Source organism: Prunus persica, chromosome G6, assembly GCF_000346465.2.
Source record: "Prunus persica cultivar Lovell chromosome G6, Prunus_persica_NCBIv2, whole genome shotgun sequence".
Classification (NCBI taxonomy): Eukaryota; Viridiplantae; Streptophyta; class Magnoliopsida; order Rosales; family Rosaceae; genus Prunus; species Prunus persica.
The window spans coordinates 21,430,072-21,451,859 of NC_034014.1; the positions used below are offsets into that span (position 1 = coordinate 21,430,072).

Sequence of the window (21,788 nt, forward strand, 5' to 3'; positions counted from 1 at the left end):
CCTCCGCCACTACCACCATAATACGCTTGTATTAGGGATTTTATTATTGTACTTTGTTAATTTATGTGTACATTTTGAATATTATATATATATTTATTGGATAATTTGATCACTATTTTTCATATGTAATTTTATTTTGAATATGTCAATTTAAATTAAAGTAATTAAAAAAATCATACAATTAAATTAAATTTAAAAAGTAAAAACTGGAAAAAATTAATATCAATTTAAATTAAAGTAATTTTAAAAACAAATCATACAATTAAATTAAATTTAAAAAGTAAAAATTTGAATAAATTAATATAAATTAATGTAACACCCCGACCCCAAATTTTCCCAAATTTTACCCTTATTTAATTATTTAATTATTTAAGGGTATTTTAGTCATATTTTTAACCGGAGAGAGTTTGGGATCGCGACTTGTATTTTTGGATAGGTCGTACTGAGACGAGTTCATAGACACGTAGTGGGCTCGAATCGGAGTTGTAACGAGAGAGATATGGTCAAAAGAAGTCCAGTGGCACAATCGTAAATATTTCGAAATGGAATTTTTTATATAAAAATCTGGTTTTTCTCTCTCTCTCTCTCTCTCTCTCTCTCTCTCTCTCTCTCTCTCTCTCTCTCCCCCGCGGGTCTCTCTCTCTCCTCTCTCCCGCCGCCAGCCGCCGCGGATTCGCCGGAATCTGGAGATGAAGCGGCCGACGTCGTCCAAACTTCAAAGCCGCCGATCTCCCTCCTCCGGCCACCAATTCCGTCGACCCAGGTATGGATTTTGAACCTCTCGAGCTGCTCTAGCTGATGGTTGGGTAGGATTAGATCGATTCTTAGCGTAGACAACTCGATTTTCGAATTGAAAATTGGCCGAAACTTCGGCCGCCGTGATCGGCCATTTCCGGCCACTTTTTGGGGTAGGTCCAAGAACAAAAGTGGCTCCAAATAGGGTGTTATACCTAAGGTAGGAATTTGGAGCCGTGGTTTTGAGATTTTCCGGCGAAGCGTTATCGCTTTGGGCACCCACGCGCTGCCGGCGCGTGCGGCGGCTTGTGGGCACTGTAGAAAAAGTAGCGATGTGTTCCGATGAGATCCTTAGGTTGTCACGAGTGGGTAGGATTTCGCGGATCTCAATTCGGACGTCGTTTGACTATCGAACGGATAATCGCATAGTGTGCGTTATCCGGGTTTGATAGGTTGGGACCGTTGGATGGTCCCAAATTTAATATATGTTAATCTAGGTATTTCTAGGATCGTGTAGGAATTCACGGATCGTGAATCGGAGCCCCGGATGTTCCGAATAATAATTTAAAGTTTATATTTTATATTAACCGTCAGATCATGCGATCGTGAGAAATCCGACCGTCTGATATGACCCAAACTCGCAGGACAAGTGTCCTATACCTGGTAGAACCCATAGAGACTTTCGGATCGGAAATTGGAGGTCGTGGGTTCCGCAGGTCCGTTTGACCAGGGTTAGAGTAGTTTGACCCTTGGTTGACCGTGAGTCTCCCGGAGTAATCTCACCCTTCCAGGGGGGAATTATCGGGAGCTAGACTATTGTGGAGGGTTACACAATATTAGAATTAATTTATATAACTATAATTATATATGGTTGTACAAGGGTACAACAGAGTCTAGAATGTCAGTTTGGAGTGCTATACGCACTACTTTAGGTACCTCCCCGGATGTTGGATTCACTACAAGTACCACCAAGTGAAAATTAGGTCCCACGTGGCGTAGGTTATCCGGCGTTGGGACAAGCCCCATACGTGGCGCTGGTTGTACCGGCGTATGGGGAGATTTGTGATATGATGTTCAGGTCTCACGTGGCGTAGGTTATCCGGCGTTGAGACAGACCCCATACGTGGCGTTGGTTGTACCGGCATATGGGGAGCCATGTGATATTGTGTTGAGGTCGCACGTTGCGTAGGTTATCCGGCGTGTCGACAGACCCCATACGTGGCGTTGGTTGTACCGGCGTATGGGGAGATTTGTGATATGATGTTGAGGTCCCGCGTGGCGTAGGTTATCCGGCGTTGGGACAGGCCCCATACGTGGCGTTGGTTGTACCGGCGTATGGGGAGATATTATGATAGTATGGCATGGTCGCACGTGGCGTAGGTTATCCGGCGTGTTGACAGGCCCCATACGTGGCGTTGGTTGTACCGGCGTATGGGGAGATTATGTGGGATACAGAGAAATGAAATAAGGTATCGCCCAAGTGTGGAATTGGATTTTAGGGAAGAACTACGTGTGGCTTGATCCCTCAAGGAGGGTACGTAGGCAGCCTAAGGTTATTAGGTGCAGCCGCAGACTAAATATTAGTCATATTTGGTATTTGAATTGTTTGGTAATCGGTTAAGAATTATTGGAAGGCCGAAGGCCATTTGTGTGAATTGCATGAAATTATATTGTGCATGCTGCCAGTTGGGAATATTAAATGCGTTTTCACGCAGGTATAAATTTTGGGAAATGTCCAATTTATAGGGGAGACTCTGCCGAATTTTCGGCAGGAAGTCTCGGTCTTTAGTAAGTGGGCCTGGCATCGGGGTGATGTCAGGAATTTCAAAAGGTTCGCCTCGGGTTTCGGAAAAATTCGGGGCGGGTCCTTAAAATTAATTAATATTAAAGAAATAATAAAACAAAAAGTCAAAAACCTTGCGCGACAAAATATTTCGTAGCGCAAACTATTAAATTAGTTTATTTTAAATTTAAAAAATTTAAAACAAAAAATATTTCGTCGCGCAAATATTTGCGCGACGTTAGTAATCGTCGCGCAAAACTCAAAAAATTTGGGCGGGTACCAAAAATTGTACGCAGGAATTTGTTATTTTTTTAAAATATTTTTTAAGACTTTGCGCGACCAATGTTTTTCATCACGCAAAACTTTTGTGCGACCAATGTATTTTGTCGTGCAAACCTTTGCGCGACCAATGTATTTCGTCGAGCACAACTTTGCGCTACCAATATTTTTCGTCGCGCAAAGTCACTTTGTGCGACCAATATTTTTTCGTCGCGCAAAGTCACTTTGCACGACCAACATTTTTTCGTCGCGCAAAGAAATTTCTGTCGTGCTGAAATTTGTGCGACTACAATGTATTTTGCACGACGAAATTCTGTTCGTCGCTCAAAGTGTAAAATGTAGTAGTGTACACTGCTACAAAAAAGGAAAAAGACGACCACAAACAAACAACGGTAGGATAAAATACCGTCGTTGTGTTTAGAAAGACGAGGGTAACAGAAAATCGTCGTGGATAAGTAACATAAACACCTAAAAAATAGAGATCCCGCTTGGGTATTTTTAAAACACAACTCATCGAACTAAAAAAACGTCATCTTATTAAAAAGGTTTTCTAAAATAATGACAGCAGGTATGAAGCCACTGACGTAGAAAGTTAAGACGACGGTTTACCAAAACAGCCGCCATGTTAACTCCTAAATAAACACGACCATCTGTTCTTAATTTGCGTCGTATAATTTAAACGGAATCCACGTCATTATATTACAAAATAGCATCGTCATAAAGCAATGTTCCATGACGGTAAAGATAAATTTATCGACGTCTTATTTGGGAGTGTACTACGACAGTATCTGTAACACTTCTATCGTATATATTAGTGGAGAACCACGACACTAGAAGAGTAGATAACGACTTCTAAATTCATAATAACCACGTCTTTTTTTACTATATCAAGACGTATTAAGTTACTACACGATGACGGTCCATATAAGTTAGTACTAACCACGTCGGTATGTTCAATTGGAGTCGTATAATATTACTTTACCACGTCGTGAAGTGAAAGGTATCGTCGTATTATTTCAATTAATGCATCAGCAAATGGCTAAAAGGGTATGTTCAGAATCGTACTCGTCCTGAAGGTTGCATTGCTGAGCAGTATATAGCTGAAGAAATTGTAGAGTTTTGCACCGAGCATTTATCTGATGTTAGTACAGTTGGAGTGCCATCAAGCTAGAAGATGGGAGTTTCAAAGCCAGTATCAGGTGGCACAGTGAGCTTAGTTGATCGAGACTTGTTGAACTAGGCACATCTATATGTCTTGGAGAATACGGAGGAAGTCCTACCTTATATCGAGTATGAGTTTTATTCTTTAAGATATATGGTTAATTTTCAGGTTCAAAGTGAACTTAATGGGGAAGAAAATAATGGCGTATCAGAAAATTTGAGGTGGCTAGCAGCTGGTCCAAGCATGGCAGTGCCATCATATAGGAGCTATCTTATTAATGGTGTTAAATTTAACACTAAGGCACAAGATGATGTGCAAACTGTCCAAAATAGTGGAGTTTATTTACCTACACATACTATGCAACTTGCTAGTGCCAAGGATAAAAACCCTATTGTCTCCAATATGGGTTTTTATGGTGTCATTCAAGAAATTTGGGACCATGACTACCAAAAGTTTAGAATCCCAGTCTTAAGGTGTGATTGGATTGATAACACTGCAGGCCTTGTAGTCGATGAACCTGGATTTACTCTTGTAGATCTGAGTAAAATTGGATATAGGAATGACCAATTTGTTATGGCTTCTCAAGTCAAACAAGTATCTTTTATTGACCACCCAATGCATTGTGGTTGGTCGGTAGTGTTAACAATGCCTAATAGAGAATATAATGATGTTATTGGTGATGATGTGCTAGGTGATATTAGAATTGAGTGTTAGCCATTTACTAGAGGGATACCAAATGTTGACATATTTGATGACCTAATGGGTGAGTTTGGGAATGAAAATATTAGAGATGAGTGTGAAGATATATGGATTGATTGATTGTTGTAATGTATGACATTAGTTATGCAGTTAATTATATGACATTAATTAATAACTCTATATATCATTTTAATTTTGATAACATTTTCATTATGCAAGCTTTGGGCAAACAAATTAAAAATACTGGGTTAAAGGTGTACAATACAACAGTTCAGTTAAAAAATCACAAAAACAGACGTCTAAAACATAACCAGCATCGTATTTTTATAAATAACGTGGAATGACACTACAAAAGTCCGTAAAGAAATAAAAACCGCCATTTGAAAAAGAAAACATGTTGGTTAATTAAAATTAAATTACACAGGTTAATAAATATTACCAAAAACGACGGTCATGAAAATAATGCACGTCGTAGATTTAAGAATACCACAACGGAACAGTGCTCCAACTTACGAATTTTGAAAAACACTACTTCCATCGATTAATAATTACCGTCGTCTAAAGTTGGAAATAAAGGCAACTCAGTCTCATTAACTGTCGTGACACTCTTCTACACGTCGGTTAGGCTAAAACAATTGACGTCTCAGAGAATGCACACGTCAAAGAGGGTTATAAAAGCGACTTTTAAGAGGCCAACCACGTCAAGACCTATACAAAAACCGACATGGTAAGTGACATAACAACGTCGACAAATTGGATGCTTGGGACGTAGTGAAGAACTTAACCATGATCGTTGTTTTATATTAACCATCGTTCAAGCACTAATCCACGGCGTTTCTTTTCCTGTTCACGCCGTCAAAATAATTTTTAATGTCTTACCACAGGAGTCGTGGTTAGGAGTTGTTACATCGTTTTTCAATAAAAGGTGTGTCATGTTAAATCTTTAAGATGTCAGTGTTTTAAAAAAAAAAACGTTTGCTAACTTTGTCCAATGGGCTTTTTTTACCATTTAAATGTCGGTTCTCGCAAGAAATGGACGTGGAATATATTTAAAAAGATGATTTTTTTTCCTCCCTAGCGACGTGGTTAATACATTTTACGTCGGTTACGGTATGATTTTTGACATGTAATATACTTTAGACGTCTATTCTTTTCTGTAAGCGTCGTCTAAGTTTGTTGAAGTTTTCATTTTTTTGCGTTTTTATATATTTTAGACATCAATTTTTTATTTTATTTAGTGAACGTAGTATATGTTAACCACGACGGTTTCTACGTTATACACGAGGGTATTCCTTCAAATAGAGACGTGGATAAATTTTTTTATGTCGGTGTTTATGTAGTTCTTGATATGTAACATTCTTTAGACGTCTCTGTTTTTAAAAAACCGTCGTATAATGTTGTCGAAGTTTTCTTTTTATGCTATTTATATATTAATTAGACGTCGATTATTATTTTGGTATGATGTTGAATGTCTTAACGACGTCGGTTATTTGCCGTCGTTGTTTTATGTATCAAAATATGGCGGTCGATTTCATGACGGTTTGAAAACCTTCTAGACGATGAGAATTCTCGTCGTCTATTTCAATTTTTGTAGTAATGATATATATATATATATGCATTTGAAAACTAATTAATAGAGCTTTTTAGTGAAATTTATATCTCAATTGGTTCAGAATTAGAAAAATTAATTGTGATTGCAGCTTGTATTGTTTTTGTCATGAATTACGAATGAAAGTACTATTTTTTATTTTTATTTTCGTGTTTTTTTCATCTGAAACAAATTTCTGAACTTTTACACCACCAACTCTTGAGGTAACAATCAGGTATTGATGATAGTAAAGACTAGAAGTTAACATTCACCTGAAAAATTTAAGAGGACTAGAGAAGTTTATATGGAGCTCTCATATCAAAGAATGAGTAACAAAGTTTGCCTAGAAATTAATAGCCCAAAAATTTCATAAACATCGACTTTATTTCAAGAATAAGATACACACGACAAAAAATTAAGCACTCCCTTGTGCATCTTAAAATATATTCTTCGTCTCTATGGAATTAATAAGGCCAAACATCCCATGTGCGCGATGATGATCCTTAGCAATTCATCTTATTGCCAAACAAGGCATGTTGGCTAGGAAGTTATTTTCATATCAATATGGAGATTTTATGGTGTTTGCCACATCAATGACAAAGCGGTACTTAACATCAGTCTTGGCAACTCGTTCAAGGGCAGTGTTCACATAATCCATTGGAATAACTTCAACATCTGCTGTGATATTGTGCTTTGCTGCAAAGTCTATCATCTCTTGGGTCTCTTTCATTCCCCCAATTGCACTGCCAGCAACAAGCTTCCTCCCTAGTAATTAAATCACATAATTTAGTTAATTTTGGTCTTAGAGATAGAGTTTGTACCCTTATAGTCTTCTTTTACTTTTCTTCTATTAATGGACAATCTGATAAACTCTTGGCATCCCGATTACAGTGCATCTCTTGACATCACATAGATCTTTCTAGTTCGATTTTTGTTTTATATAATGGTTTATATTTTATATCAATAAACATTCACTGCACTGCAAACTGTATCATAAACATGTCACGTGGCAAAACACTCAGGTTTTGCTCATTAATTTAACTCAAGGTATATCATTGCTACCATTTAAAATACTTGACACATGTTCATACATAATCATTGTTTAGTATTAAAAAATGTGATAATGATACACCTTAAGTTAAAGCAGTGAACAAAAATATTTCAGTTTTGAGTTTAACTTGCTAAAACACCCAATCCTAATATTCTTGGCATCCCGATTATTGTGCCCATTCTAATAGCGTACCTCTTAATTATGAAATTTAGAAATTAGGGAGTATCAATAACAAATTAGGAAGTTAATGACATGCTTTAAAATAAATTAAATACAAAATATGACGATAGATCGCATATATTGTAATTTAGTTAATAATAATAAGGCATATATATCTTACAAGTTTGGGTTTTAGTTAGATGTTTAAAAATATGCGAGTTTATGTCTAGGATATAAAAGTTGCAGGGTATCTATGTAAAAAGCACACCATAAAAAACAGATGAACAATTTCATTTATGGCGTGCATTCAATGCACGCCACACCATAAATACTGACCTATTACGGCAAGCGCTGAATGCACTGTGTAAATGACGCACCGTAAATACTTAGTTTTCTTGTAGTGTGATGACACATCGTAATTGATGGTTTATTTCAAACACCGAAAAAAAATAAATAGAGAAATGAGCGTATGTAAGTGAATCGGGAAGGGAAGCTTGAGCACACAAAAATAACCAAAAAGCCAATAATTTTATTCAACGAAAGAAGGGTACATATGCTTGAAATAAGAGATGACAATCTAGGCTGGGTAGGGAGGAGATGACGATCCAGGCTAGTGGGGAAGGAGCCCCCCTACCCAGCCAACTTAAGGATATTAGATTAAAATGTTAACTAAATAATATTATGGAATAGGGTTGAAAGAAAATCAACATAAGCAATGGCAATGATGATGGTCGCCAAATAGTTTGCAAATGCCTCCTTTCTCACAACCTGAAGTGCAAAATGTCCAGCATTTTCCACCGTTTGGGTTGTCATCCGCACCAGGGACACACTTTCCAAGTTCAGGATGATCAGTACAACACTTGGAACCTTCAACAGTTGCTATCTTCCAAACTGAAAATAAAAAAATAAAATAAAAACACTATTAATTAATTCTAAAAAAAGATTATAATCTAATTAGCGTGACATGAACCAAAAATAAAAAAAATAAAATAGTAACATGGACTTGTGCAATATATAAAATTATATTACAAAATATTTACGGAAAAAACAAGTGTAAATATGGGTTTATGCACTTGAATAAACCCTAAATTCTTAGATTAATAGTAATTAAAATTGATCCAATATGAGTTTTCTATCAACTCATACATTGATATGACAACCAAAAAGGAAAAAGAAATAATAAAAAACCCTAATAGCTTGCATGCATGGACATCTGTTTGACCATATATAGGAGATTGTAAATACTTAATTGAAAAGCCTAACTAATAGGAAAAGAATAAAATATATATGATTGAAGATCATTGAAACAAACCATCGGTGGTTGACAAGAGCACCAAAATAAGGACGAAACAAGGGATTGTAAACTTGGCCATCGTTTTTTTCTAGAATTCACTTTACTTGTCCTGTTAAAAAGTTGAGACGATGTGCGATTTATATAGAGAGTCAAAATATATAGTCATAAATATATAATTACGTTCAAAATATATATGGTATTTTTAGGGAATTAATTGACCTTAATTACGTGGTTACAAATGGTACAAATATATATAGCTGGTTTTTATTATTATTTCAAAATCAGTTATCTTTCCTTTCAAGATGCATGCTAGTTATTCCTGGTAGTATGATACTTCCCCTTAGGATAGGATCATTTTTGTTCTTGTAATAACGTTTCCGTTTCTTCTATAAAAAGTAGAAAAACAAAATAGTACCAAAATCAAGCAGAAATTATATCTTTTCCAAAGAGGATGATGCTGCCGTCTAGCTTTTTCAAATCCCAAACAACCAACTATAATTTCAACCATTGAACAAGCATTTTCAAATTTCAATTTGCAATATTGATAAATAGTTGTTTGGGATTATTGAAAATTGAAATTTTAAGAATTTATGTGTTTTGCATCTAAGTGAGGATTGGATTGGCTCTAGTTTGGTTGTATTTATGTGTTCTGTAATTTTCTTGCTCTGTTGCTTGTTATTTTTTTTCTTCTTCTTGGAATTTTTGCGAGTATTTCAAAATACAAAAAGATATTTTATTACTTAATTATGTTGAATTTAATTTTCCAAATTATTTGGTTTGTTTATCTATTTAACACTGAAATTATTTTATGTATTTATTATATATATGAATTATACAGTTTTGAATTTATTGTATTATGTAAGTGTTAATGTCTATTTGATTGGGTTTTAATTTCGTGTTAGCTGTGGGTTCTGTTGTATTATATAAGTGTTAATATCCATTGGAATAACTTCAACATCTGCTGTGATATTGTGCTTTGCTGCAAAGTCTATCATCTCTTGGGTCTCTTTCATTCCCCCAATTGCACTGCCAGCAACAAGCTTCCTCCCTAGTAATTAAATCACAGAATTTAGTTTATTTTGGTCTTAGAGATAGAGTTTAGATTACGCTGAAAAAAAAAAGTACTGAGCAAAACTAGGCCGAAAATAAAATGAACTTACCCAAGATTAAAGGGAAAACTGGTAGCTCAGGAGGCTGGATTGGAGCACCAACCAGAATTAGTTTTCCATTGGTCTTCAACAGGCCAACCAAATGCAAGAGAGGGTGAGCGGCTGAAACTGTATCGATGATACCATCCATTGTACCCATGGCAGCCTAATTCCATATAGTGCAATATTGATATGCAAGTACAAAGAATAAATTTAGACCCAAAAAAAGTACAAAGAATAAATATAATTTTTTGGAAGAAATTAGTGCATGTAGGCGTTACTCAAAACGAGAATTATTGCTAGCTAATGTACCTGTAATTGCTCTTGGTCGTGACTAATCAGAAATTCATCAAAACCAAGTTGTTCCACAGCTTCCTTCTTCTTATTGGGGGAGGTACTTATCACAGTAACTTTTGCTCCAACAACTTTGGCAAACTTCACGGCCATATGGCCAAGGCCACCAAGCCCCACCACACCCAAATGCTTACCAGGCTCCATCAGTCCAAAGTATCTCATAGGGCTGTAAACTGTAATCCCAGCACACAGCATTGGGGCAGTACCTTGTAGTGGAAGGTTTTTGGGGATTCGAACGACGAAGTGCTCATCGACTACTGTCTTGTCGGAGTATCCACCGAAGGTTCTTGATCCGTCTTCGTGGTGTTTGTTGTAGGTCCACACCATTTTGGGGCAGTAGTTTTCCAGGTCCTGTGTACAGTTGTCGCATGAGCGACATGAACCCACCACGCACCCAACTCCGGCTATGTCTCCTACTTTGAATTTTGTGACATTGCGCCCCACCTTTGTCATTTCTCCTACAATCTCATGTCTGCAAAATTTTGATGAAAATGCATATTATTTTCCGAGTTATTTTCATGCCTTCTCAATATTTATAGGGTGACATTTGAGATTAAACTCCATGTACTAAGCTTAGTTGAACCAATAAATTAAATAATGTACCCTGTGAAAGCTTTCTTCATGGAAGCCCTGGATGAACCTGATCAAGCTTCTCATACTAGAAGTATTGAGAGAGAGAGAGAGAGAGAGAGAGTAAGCGAAACAGAATAGAGTTCTCAAACAGATTTTCTCATCTTACTTGTTTACAGAGTTTACAATTAGACTTATATATCTCTTCTAGCTAACTAACTAGTGAATTAAGTTAAGAACATATTAACAACAATAACAACCAGCCAGCTCATTAGCCAGCTCATCCTAACTAACAGACACGTGACCATCCTAACAAAAACGTGCATCATGAGTTACATTCATTCTGGTGGTTTGGGTTGTAGACTAACATCCCCCTTCAAGCTAATGCTTGGGGGACTAAGCATTAGGTTGTTTCGAAGATAAGAAAACTGAGAAGTATGCAGCCCTTTAGTGAATATATCAGCCAGTTGATTACTACTAGGAATATGAGAAACCAGCATATCACCCCTAGTAACACGCTCACGGATAAAGTGGAAGTCGATCTCAATGTGCTTAGTGCGTGCATGAAAAATAGGATTGCTAGCAAGGGCTAAAGCCGAAATATTGTCACACCAAATAACAGGGGGACGATCAAGAAAGATATGAAGATCACATAGAAGTTGGTGAAGCCAGGATAACTCAGCGGAAGTGGTAGCAAGAGCCTTGTATTCTGCTTCAGTCGAGGAACGAGAGACAGTGTTCTGCTTCTTAGCACACCAAGAGATAGGATTATTGCCGAGAAAGACAACATACCCTGTCGTGGACCGACGATCATTGACATCACCTGCCAGTCTGCATTGGAATAAGCTTGCAGATGAACATCACCAGAGGTGAAATGAATGCCGTGAGTCAGAGTACCAGCCAAATAGCGCAGCACACGTTTGACAGCAACAAAATGTGTATCTGTAGGAGTATGCATAAACTGGCAAAGAGTGTTCACGGCAAAAGCAATATCAAGCCTGCTGAAGGTAAGATATTGAAGCCCTCCCACTAGACTTCTATAGAGTGTAGGATCCGAGAGAGGGGTGCCATCAAACTTGAGTAACTTTGCTGTAGGTAAACAGGGTGTAGAACAAGGCTTGCATTGAGTCATACTAGCTTTAAGAAGAAGATCAGTCGCATATTTGGATTGATTAACATGAATGCCTGTGGAAGTATACTGAACTTGGAGTCCCAGAAAATAGGTTAATTGGCCGAGATCCTTCATATCAAATTCACGAATGAGAGCTGTAATGGTCTGCTGAATCAAGACACTATTATTCCCAGTCAAGATGATATCATCAACATATAAGAGGAGAACCAGAAGATCACTCCCAGACACGCGAACAAACAGAGATGTATCAGCCAAGGATTGAATAAAACCAAGGGTGAGCAAATGAGTAGTGAAATTCTCATTCCAAGCTCGAGGAGCTTGTTTCAACCCATAAAGTGACTTCAATAAGCGGCACACATGATGAGGATGAGCAGAATCTACAAAACCCGGGGGCTGTTGCATATATACTTCCTCATGAAGTACACCATGAAGAAAAGCATTCTTCACGTCAAGTTGTTTAATGGACCAGTGATATTGAGCAGCTAAAGGAAGGATCAATCGAACTGTAGAGTGCTTGACAACAGGGCTGAATCTTTCATCATAATCAAGACTAGCTTCTTGATGAAACCCTTTGGCAACCAATCAAGCCTTGTGCTGAGAAATGGAACCATCAGCATTTTTCTTAAGTTTGAACACCTATTTACAACCAACAATGTTCATGAAGGGTTGATAAGGAACAAGAGACCAAGTATGCTGCTTTTCAAGAGCCCGAAACTCATAAACCATAGCATGATTCCATTCTGAAACCTTGGCAGCCTGAGAATAAGTCTGTGGTTCATGGAGAGGAGAAGGACCACTTGTGGACTTGGCAGCCAAGAAACCATGGCGAGACTTGATAATACCAGACTTAGAGCGAGTCTGCATAGGATGTGAGTTAATAGATGGAGCAGGAAGGTCCACAATTAGATCTAGGGAAGGGGACTGATCCAAGGCATGCGCATGAGAAGAAGATAATGTAACTGACTGAGTGGAAGACTCTGTTGGTACCTGATCCTGTAGTGGCAGTAGCTGATCCTGTACAAACTCAGTAGAAGAATCAATAACATCAACAGAAGAGACAACTTCCCTTGCATTAGATACTGGACTTGCTAATTGGGTAGTAGAAGAAGGAGCCTCTGGTAAACCATCAAGTCTAAGAGTGCATGCAGAATGTAGAGAAGATCTAGGAGAAAGGGAAGGGCGCAGTGGTGTGAATTCTAGTGGTTTGGTACTGTCTCGTGAAAAGGAAGAACTCTTAAAAGGAAAACAAGTCTCATCAAAAATAACATGGCGAGAGATGTAAATGCGATCAGTCTTGGGTACTAGACAAAGATAACCTTTATAATCCAAAGTATACCCCAAAAAGACACATTGTTCAGACCTAGGTTGCACTTTAGATTGAGTATAGGGTCGTAATAAAGGGTAGCATGCACATCCAAACACCTTCAAAAGAGTAATATTGGGTTCTTTGTGGAACAGCTTAGAAATAGGAGATTCCATACCTAAGGACTTGCATGGCATCCTATTAATGAGATAGTTAGCTGTGGACAATGCATGAAAAAGATATTTGGAAGGAAGAGCAGCAGTAGTGAGAAGTATAACAGCAGTTTCAACTAAGTGGCGATTTTTCCTTTCAGCCCTTCCATTTTGCTCAGGGGTGTAAGGACAAGACTTATGGTGTAAAATTCCTTTGGAAACAAGATAGGTCTGAAAATCTTTACTAACATATTCACCCCCACCATCAGATTGGAAAGTCTTAATGGAAGTAGCAAACTGATTTGCAATGTAGGCAAGAAAATGAACAAAAGTAGGGAAACAATCAGATTTCTTCATTAATGGAAATAACCAACAGAAGTTGGTACACTCATCAAGAAAAATTACACAGTACCTATGACCATGCAAAGAGGAATAGGGAGTAGGACCCCAGACATCCGAGTGTATCACTTCAAAAGGGATTTGAGACATAACATGTGAAGATGGAAATGGTTGTTTACACATCTTGCCTTGTAAACAAAAGCTACACATATGTGGCAAACTAGGAGAAATGGGAATATGAGCTTTGGCTAACATAGAACTAGTAATATCATGAGAAGGATGACCTAATCTATAGTGCCACAGAGTATGGCACACTTTGTGACCATGAAAAGCAACCAGGCTAGGAAAAAGAGAAGGTGTCCTTGTTGGAAGTGGATAAAGACCATTATGGCACTGTCCTTGATACAGAATTTACCCCTACAGATGTAATGATCCAAACCTAAAATTCATATTTAATTAGTAATTTATTATGAGGAAAGACAATTTTGCCTTTGGAATAATTATTAACGAAAAGTTAACTTTTTGACCGAAAAGGAATTTGACAATTTCACATACACCATTGTGTAGAGCACGACGAAATGAGTTCATAGACACGAAGTGAGCTCGAATCGGAGTTTTAACGAAGAAAATACGATTAAAATATTACGAGGGGCAAAATGGTAATTAGAAAAATCAGATTAAAACCCTCACTCTCTCTCTTCCCCCTCAGTTTTCCTCTTTCTCTCTCTCTCTCTCCCTCTCCCGCTGTCCTCCTTCCCGTCACCTTCCAAGAGTCGCCGTCGCCGCAACAGAGCACCACCGGCCATGAGACCGATCTTGTTCGAACTGCCACCGCCTCCTCTTCCCTCTCCGATCACTCTCAGCCCGTGGAACTGCCAGCGCTGGCCGGAAACTGCAGAAAACTGATCGGTTTTGACAGAAACTTCAACCTGTTCGTTCTCCTTCAATTCTTCTCCAAATTTGTCGAGTAAGGTATGGATTTCTACCTATTTTCCATGCTCTAGCTGATGGTTGGGTAGGTTTGCATTGATTTTGACCGTAACTAGCTCAGTTTTCAATTTGGAATTTGGCTGATTTTCTGCCTCCGTGTTCAGCCACTTTCGGTCAGTTTTTGGGGTAAATCTAAGAACAAAAGTGGTTCCAAATATGGTGTTATACCTAGGGTAGGAGTTTGGAGCCGTGGTTTTGAGATTTTCCGGCGATGCGTAATCGCTTTGGACACCCATCGCTGCCGGCGCGTGTGGCAGCGCGTGGGCAAGGGTAGTGCAGTGACACTGTGTCCTAATGTGATCCTTAGGTTGTCACGAGCACGTAGGAATTCGCGGATCTCAATTTGGATACCGTTTGAGCCTCGAACGGATTTTCCATATTGTGCGATTTCCGGGTTCAATATAGTTGAGTCGTTGGGTTGTAATCTTTTTCAGATATGTTATTCTAGATAATTTCAGAATCGTGTAGGATTCAACGGATTGTAAATCGGAGTTTGGGATACTTTGAAATCGCCAACCCTAGGGCTAGGGTTTAGAATTATGCGATTACACGATCGTGATCAATCCGACCGTCCGATCGATACCAATACCCTCTGGACATGTGTCCTGGACATATTGGACCTTTTAGCGGCTTCCGAATCATATTGTGAGGTCATGGACCCGTGGGGTCCCGGGTTGATCTTTTTGGGACTTTAGCGCTTTTTGAGTCCCAAGAGACCGCTAAACTATCCCACGTGAAAAGAAAGCTTTTATGGGCATAAGGATAACTTTAAATTTGACGCACGTACTTTTAGGAGTCGGGAGTTAGGGTTTTAATTTAATACTATATTGTATTAATAGAATATTGTGGTCATTGAATCAAGCACCCGGGCACCAGTTGACTCGCAGGAGGGACCTTCAAGAGGTCTAGCGAGCTCGGACTATCAGTGAGTGGACTCTTTGTTTTAATAAATGAATTTAAGCAGTTCAGTTTCAGTTATAAGCTGTTTTATTCTGTTAAATATTTTATGTTGCATGCTGCCAAGTGAAATCTCCTTTAAAGAATATAGGAAAAGATATTCTCGTTAATTATCAGATAAATGGCAGCAGAATTTTAAAGGTTACAGGAATTCAGTTATCTAGCAGGTTTTCTTAAGAAATTTTATATTTTCCTAAATCACCTTGTACCCAGAGATTAAATGTTGCCTTCGGATTATATTGGTTGCCTTCGGTTTAGTCAGCATGCTTGATAGTTGCCCCACAAGTTCCTTGGTACTCAAACTCGTGTGGAGCGAGTAATGCGGATAAAGGTGGACTACGGTCCCCTGAATCCTGCGAGTTGCGGCTCGGACTGACCTCGTGTCACCTAGACCTGCGAGTATGTGTCACCCATGGTGATGCAAGGAATTGACGGATATAAAGGTACACCTAGGTGATAGTTTTAAACTGTTTTCAAAATGTATAATTATATACATGCATTGATTTCAGAAATAAAGAGAATAAGCTAGTTTGTATAACTGCTTTTTTACAGTGGGGTTAGTATGTTCATATGCTATTTTCTAAACTTTATTTTTGGGTCCACTCACCCTTTTTGTTGTTTTGCGCCCCCAGGCAGTAGACATGCACAGGAATCCACATTAACGCCTTTGTAAATTCTTAGTAGTTGCTCTGATGTTTTGCTCTAAACTGAGAATTGAACTATTGACAAGTATATATACGTATGCTTGCAGTTGGTTGTATATATATATATATACTTGTTTGGCAGGTGAAAATATTTTGGTATTGAGCCAGTTACAAGGGAAACTCTGCCGAATTTTTGGTAGAAGTCAACCTTATTATTTTATCGTGCTTTGCATAGAAGGGCAAATAGGTCATTTGTGCCCGACATCCGCCAGGTGTCAGACATGCACAGGGTCTGGCTCGGATTCCAAAGCGAAATTTGGATCGGGTCCTGTCAGCAGATCCTGGATTTGGAACCACAATGCATTATATAAAATCTGGCAATGATTATCAAGACAAAACCGATGAACCGATAACAGATTAGTGGCAAGATTAGGAACATGCAAGACCTCAAGTAGATGAAAGACTTGATGACCAGAGACAAGAGAGGATCTACCAACATTAGCAATCCTAAGTCCAGTACCATTACCTATAGTAACATTATCCATGGAAGTGGAAGGAGTGATGTTGGAGAGCAGCTGAAGATCGGATGTCATATGGTTTGTAGCACCATTGTCTGTCAGCCATATGTTGGGATATGAGAATGAGCCACTAGCAGTTGCAGTAAGAGCTGTAAGTGCTGGAGATGGAGGCGTGCCTTGATATGAGAAATTGGTGCGATGTGGGCAATTAGGAGCTGTGTGACCAAACTGGAGACAGATTTGACATGTTTCAGTAGCTGGAGAAGATGCAGCAGTGGAAACTGGTGGAGCCGTGGGTGAAGGTGACAAAACACCAGGGCTGGAGTTCGGAGAGACAAAATACTGAGGAGAAGAACCGGAGTTGCCCCCTGGATGCCATGGACCAGTATTGTTGAAACCAGCATTGTTATTCCACGAACTAGATCCTTAGTTCCATTGACCATAGGAATTTCCAGACTAACGACCGTGATTCCACTGATTGGTAGAACCATTCCAGTTAAGACCATTATTACCACCATTCCAGTTAGGACCATTATTATTCCAAGTATTACCTCGGCCACCATTATTCCATGATCTGCCCCGAGACTAAGAGCCACGACCACGATAATTCAGGCTTCGATTCCAGTTAGGTTGCCAATTTGGATTAGCACCTCCACGATCAACCAAACCAGAGTGAAAATTATTGCTCATGCCATGATCAACCAAACCAGAGTGAAAATTATCACCATGAGCAACATGTGGTGATGAGGATACGGTGCCCTTCTGAGCAACCATAGCAGTCATGATCGGAGAATTAAAGGACTTAGCAGCAGCATCCAAATCACATTCTTCTTCGATCAGTAAATCACGCAGCTCTGGAAGAGTAACTCAAACTAGTCGAGCACGGATATGAGATTTGAAGGGATTGTATTCCACAGGCAAGCCTTTGAGAATAAGCAAAATCATATCCTGATCGAAAATAGAATGACTAGCAGTTGACAATTGCTGTCGAGCTGCACGAACCTTCTTCCAATAGACCTCCACAAAATCAGTTCCTTTCTACATTCCATGCAAATTATTCTTAAGATGCATGATCTTAAGCTCAGAGATCGAAGAATAACGATCTCACAGTGTATTCCAGGCCTCCGTAGCAGACTTACAATTCATCATCTCAGAGAAAGCATCATCTGAGAGACTTGCAGCAATTAAGTTCAAAATAGCAGTATCCATTGCTTCCCAGTCTAGATAATCATCTCTATCAGGATCAGTAGGCACCGTAACCGTGCCATCAAGAAAATCAGAAAGTCGATAAACTTTGAGAAATTTCGCAACCTGATAGCTCCATTGCATGTAATTTGTATCATCCAATTTCAAAGTAATATAATTGGAGGCATTATGAAGCAAATCAATTGGTGTAACAGAGCTTTTCCCCATTTTCAACAGAAGCTAGGGTTTAGGCACACAATCAACCAATGCAGAAATTCTGAAATTCAGACTGTGTTCAGAGAGAAACGAAGCAAGAGAGTGTATTGGCAGACCAATTCGAACAGGCAAGAATTGAAAAATGGAGACAAAGAAAAATGACAAAGATATGAAGAAATTGAGAAGAAAGCAGAACCTCAAAAAGACGAGCGAGAGAGATATGAGCTAAGACGTGAGCAGCAGAATAGAGAAATTAGTCACGATATGCAGAGGTAATGCTCTGATACCATGAAAGCTTTCTTCATGGAAGCCATGGATGAACCTGATCAAGCTTCTCAGACTAGAAGTATTGAGAGAGAGAGAGAGAGAGAGAGAGAGAGAGAGAGAGAGAGAGAGAGAGAGAGAGAGTAGAGTTCTCAAACAGATTTTCTCATCTTACTTGTTTACAGAGTTTACAATTAGACTTATATATCCCTTCTAGCTAGCTAACTAGTGAATTAAGTTAAGAACAGATTAACAACAATAACAACCAGCCAGCTCATTAGCCAGCTCATACTAACTAACAGACACGTGACCATCCTAACAGACACGTGCATCATGAGTTACATTCATTCTGGTGGTTTGGGTTGTAGACTAACATCCCTCTTCAAGCTAATGCTTGGGGGACTAAGCATTAGGTTGTTTCGAAGATAAGAAAACTGAGAAGTATGCAGCCCTTTAGTGAATATATCAGCCAGTTGATTACTACTAGGAATATGAGAAACCAGCATATCACCCCTAGTAACACGCTCACGGATAAAGTGGAAGTTGATCTCAATGTGCTTAGTGCGTGCATGAAAAATAGGATTGCTAGCAAGGGCTAAAGCCGAAATATTGTCACACCAAATAACAGGGGGACGATCAAGAAAGATATGAAGATCACATAGAAGTTGGTGAAGCCAGGATAACTCAGCGGAAGTGGTAGCAAGAGCCTTGTATTCTGCTTCAGTCGAGGAACGAGAGACAGTGTTCTGCTTCTTAGCACACCAAGAGATAGGATTATTGCCGAGAAAGACAACATACCCTGTCGTGGACCGACGATCATTGACATCACCTGCCAGTCTGCATTGGAATAGGCTTGCAGATGAACATCACCAGAGGTGAAATGAATGCCGTGAGTCAGAGTACCAGCCAAATAGCGCAGCACACGTCTGACAGCAGCAAAATGTGTACTAAGCTTATTATTTATAGGGTGACATTTGAGATTAAATTCCATGTACTAAGCTTAGTTGAACCAATAAATTAAATAATGTACCCTGGGACAATGGGATATATGGTCATTCCCACTTCGTCCTTAGCGAGGTGAAGGTCTGAGTGGCAAATTCCACAATAGAGTATCTTCATGCTGATATCATTATCACCATTAACTCTGCAAGTACCCCAAAAAATAAAAAAACCACACAAGTTTGGTGAAGCCTATATCTTAAGCATTAATAATTCAAAATGAGGTCCAGAGTGAACCGATATTTAAATGAACGAAAAATTGTCACGTAAGATTTAGCAAAATGGTGTGGAAAGGGAAGAACAAGTAACTCAAATACCTCCTGGTGAAGTGGAAGGGAGAAAGAACACCAGAGGAATCTCTAGCTGCCCATCCATGGGCTTTCACTGCTTGTTCTTCGGCCCCTGATATTTTTTGAGACATTATTGTACCTTAATCAATATTGTGTATGATCTGTATATGTACCTTGAGAGAATTGAAATGAGGCAGAGTGTTGTGTCTTGGTTGGGGGTTTACGAAGAGATATATAGCATATGGTTGGGTAAGCTTCAAGAAAGAAAGTAACGCACCAATCACTACTACAAAAAGTGAAAGACGACCAGAAAACAACGACGGTCTAAGTGAAAACCGTTGTGGTTTTTAAAAAGACGACGGTTCTAAAAACACCGTTGTGTAATACAACCTTAGACAACTAAAAAATGGAGATTCAAATGGCTGTTCAAAAACAACGACATACCTAATTAAACAACCGACGTCTATTTGAAACAGATTTCCGCAGTGTAAAATCAATGCCAACAAAGATCGGCAGAAGTTATGAATCGACCGACGTAGAAAGTAAAGACGACGATTTCAATAAAAACCGCCGTTTTTACTCATAAAATAACACGACGAGGTTTTCGTATAAGACGCCGTATAATTACAAACAAATCCACGGCTTTAAAATATAAAATATCGCCGTATTAAATTAATGTACAACGACGGAAAATATAAATATATCGACGTCATTCTCGTATAGTTCTACGACGTTATCTTTAAATCGTACAATAAAATTTAATGTCGTATTTATTAATTTTATACGTCGTACCTTTAATTTAAACCGTCGTCTTAATAAGAATTTTTGTTAACAATTTTTTTCTTTGATTTTCTTATCCTACGTCGGTAGATCTACTTAATGACAAGAATTGAAATAACCACGACGGTTTATATAGAAAACCGCCGACATAATCAGATTTGTCTGAGATCCCAAGGGTTACGAAATCTTACCAGATGGAACTCTGTTCCACATCATAATCTTAACAGATGATACAGATTTGCAATCAGAGAGACAATTTTTTGGAAGTTGATGATGTGTGTGCGTTTGTGTATCTACAAATATTATACCTAACGTCGTTGCAAATTTGCAATCAGAGAGACAATTTTCAACGACGGTTATATTATACCTAACGACGTTTAAAAAACAAATCAACGTCGCTCAACAAATATATTACGTCGTCTTAGTCTTACTTAAGACGACGAAAAACGACGACAGTAATACAAAAACAGTCGTTGTTTTTATATTCTTATTTTATTTAAATCTGTCATCCAAAAAATAAACTTTACATATTCCAGAACATTAATTTCCTTCATTTTAAATTTCCTCCGGAAAAAAAAACTCTATTTATAACGCACTGTAATTGAAAAATAAACTGAAAGGTCACGGGAAAAAAAATTCTATTCATAATTTAAAAATTCAAATCCACGTCGGTTATATTAAACCTAACGACGTAAAATGAAAAGATTCCACGTCGCAAAACAAATATTGCGTCGTGTTAGTTAAAAACGACGGCATAACAAAAAACCGTCGTTGTTTCAAACTGAATTAATTTAAAATTTCTTCGGGAAAGCAAAATCTATTTATAATTTCCTCGGGTTAGTAATATTGCGTCGTGTTAGTTTACAAATTCTAGAACATTAATTTCCCTCATTTTAAATTTCCTCGGAAAAAAAAATCTATTTATCACGCTTTGTAATTGAAAACTAAAACTGAAAGAATTCGGGAAAAAAAACTCTATTTATAATTTAAAAATAAAATCCACGTCGGTTGTAGTACACTTAACGACGTTTAACAAAATAATATACGTCGGTAATTATAAATCTACCGCCATCTTACCTTAATATAGACGACGAGAAAAGACGACGGTAGAACAGAAAACCGCCGTTGTTTCAGTTTCTTTAACAGTTTAGTCCTTTATCTTTCTGCAGGACTTGTATAGTTCAAAGCATTGACAAT

At 38.3% G+C, this 21,788-nt stretch overlaps 1 protein-coding gene across 2 annotated transcripts; it reads right to left on the reverse strand.

Moving 5' to 3' along the window:
• Positions 6,270-19,970, reverse strand: LOC18773721 (probable mannitol dehydrogenase). Of its 2 annotated transcripts, none has more exons than XM_007208174.2 (5): positions 19,839-19,970; positions 19,553-19,666; positions 10,211-10,724; positions 9,911-10,064; positions 6,270-7,011 (listed from the first exon to the last, which is right to left on the reverse strand). In XM_007208174.2, exons 1-5 carry the CDS (start codon positions 19,940-19,942, stop codon positions 6,806-6,808), a joined length of 1,092 nt encoding a protein of 363 aa, XP_007208236.2. In that variant the 5' UTR covers positions 19,943-19,970; the 3' UTR covers positions 6,270-6,805. The 2 variants fall into 2 exon arrangements, with proteins under 2 accessions (XP_007208236.2, XP_020421950.1); XM_020566361.1 differs by having other exon boundaries at positions 6,270-7,007; positions 9,907-10,064.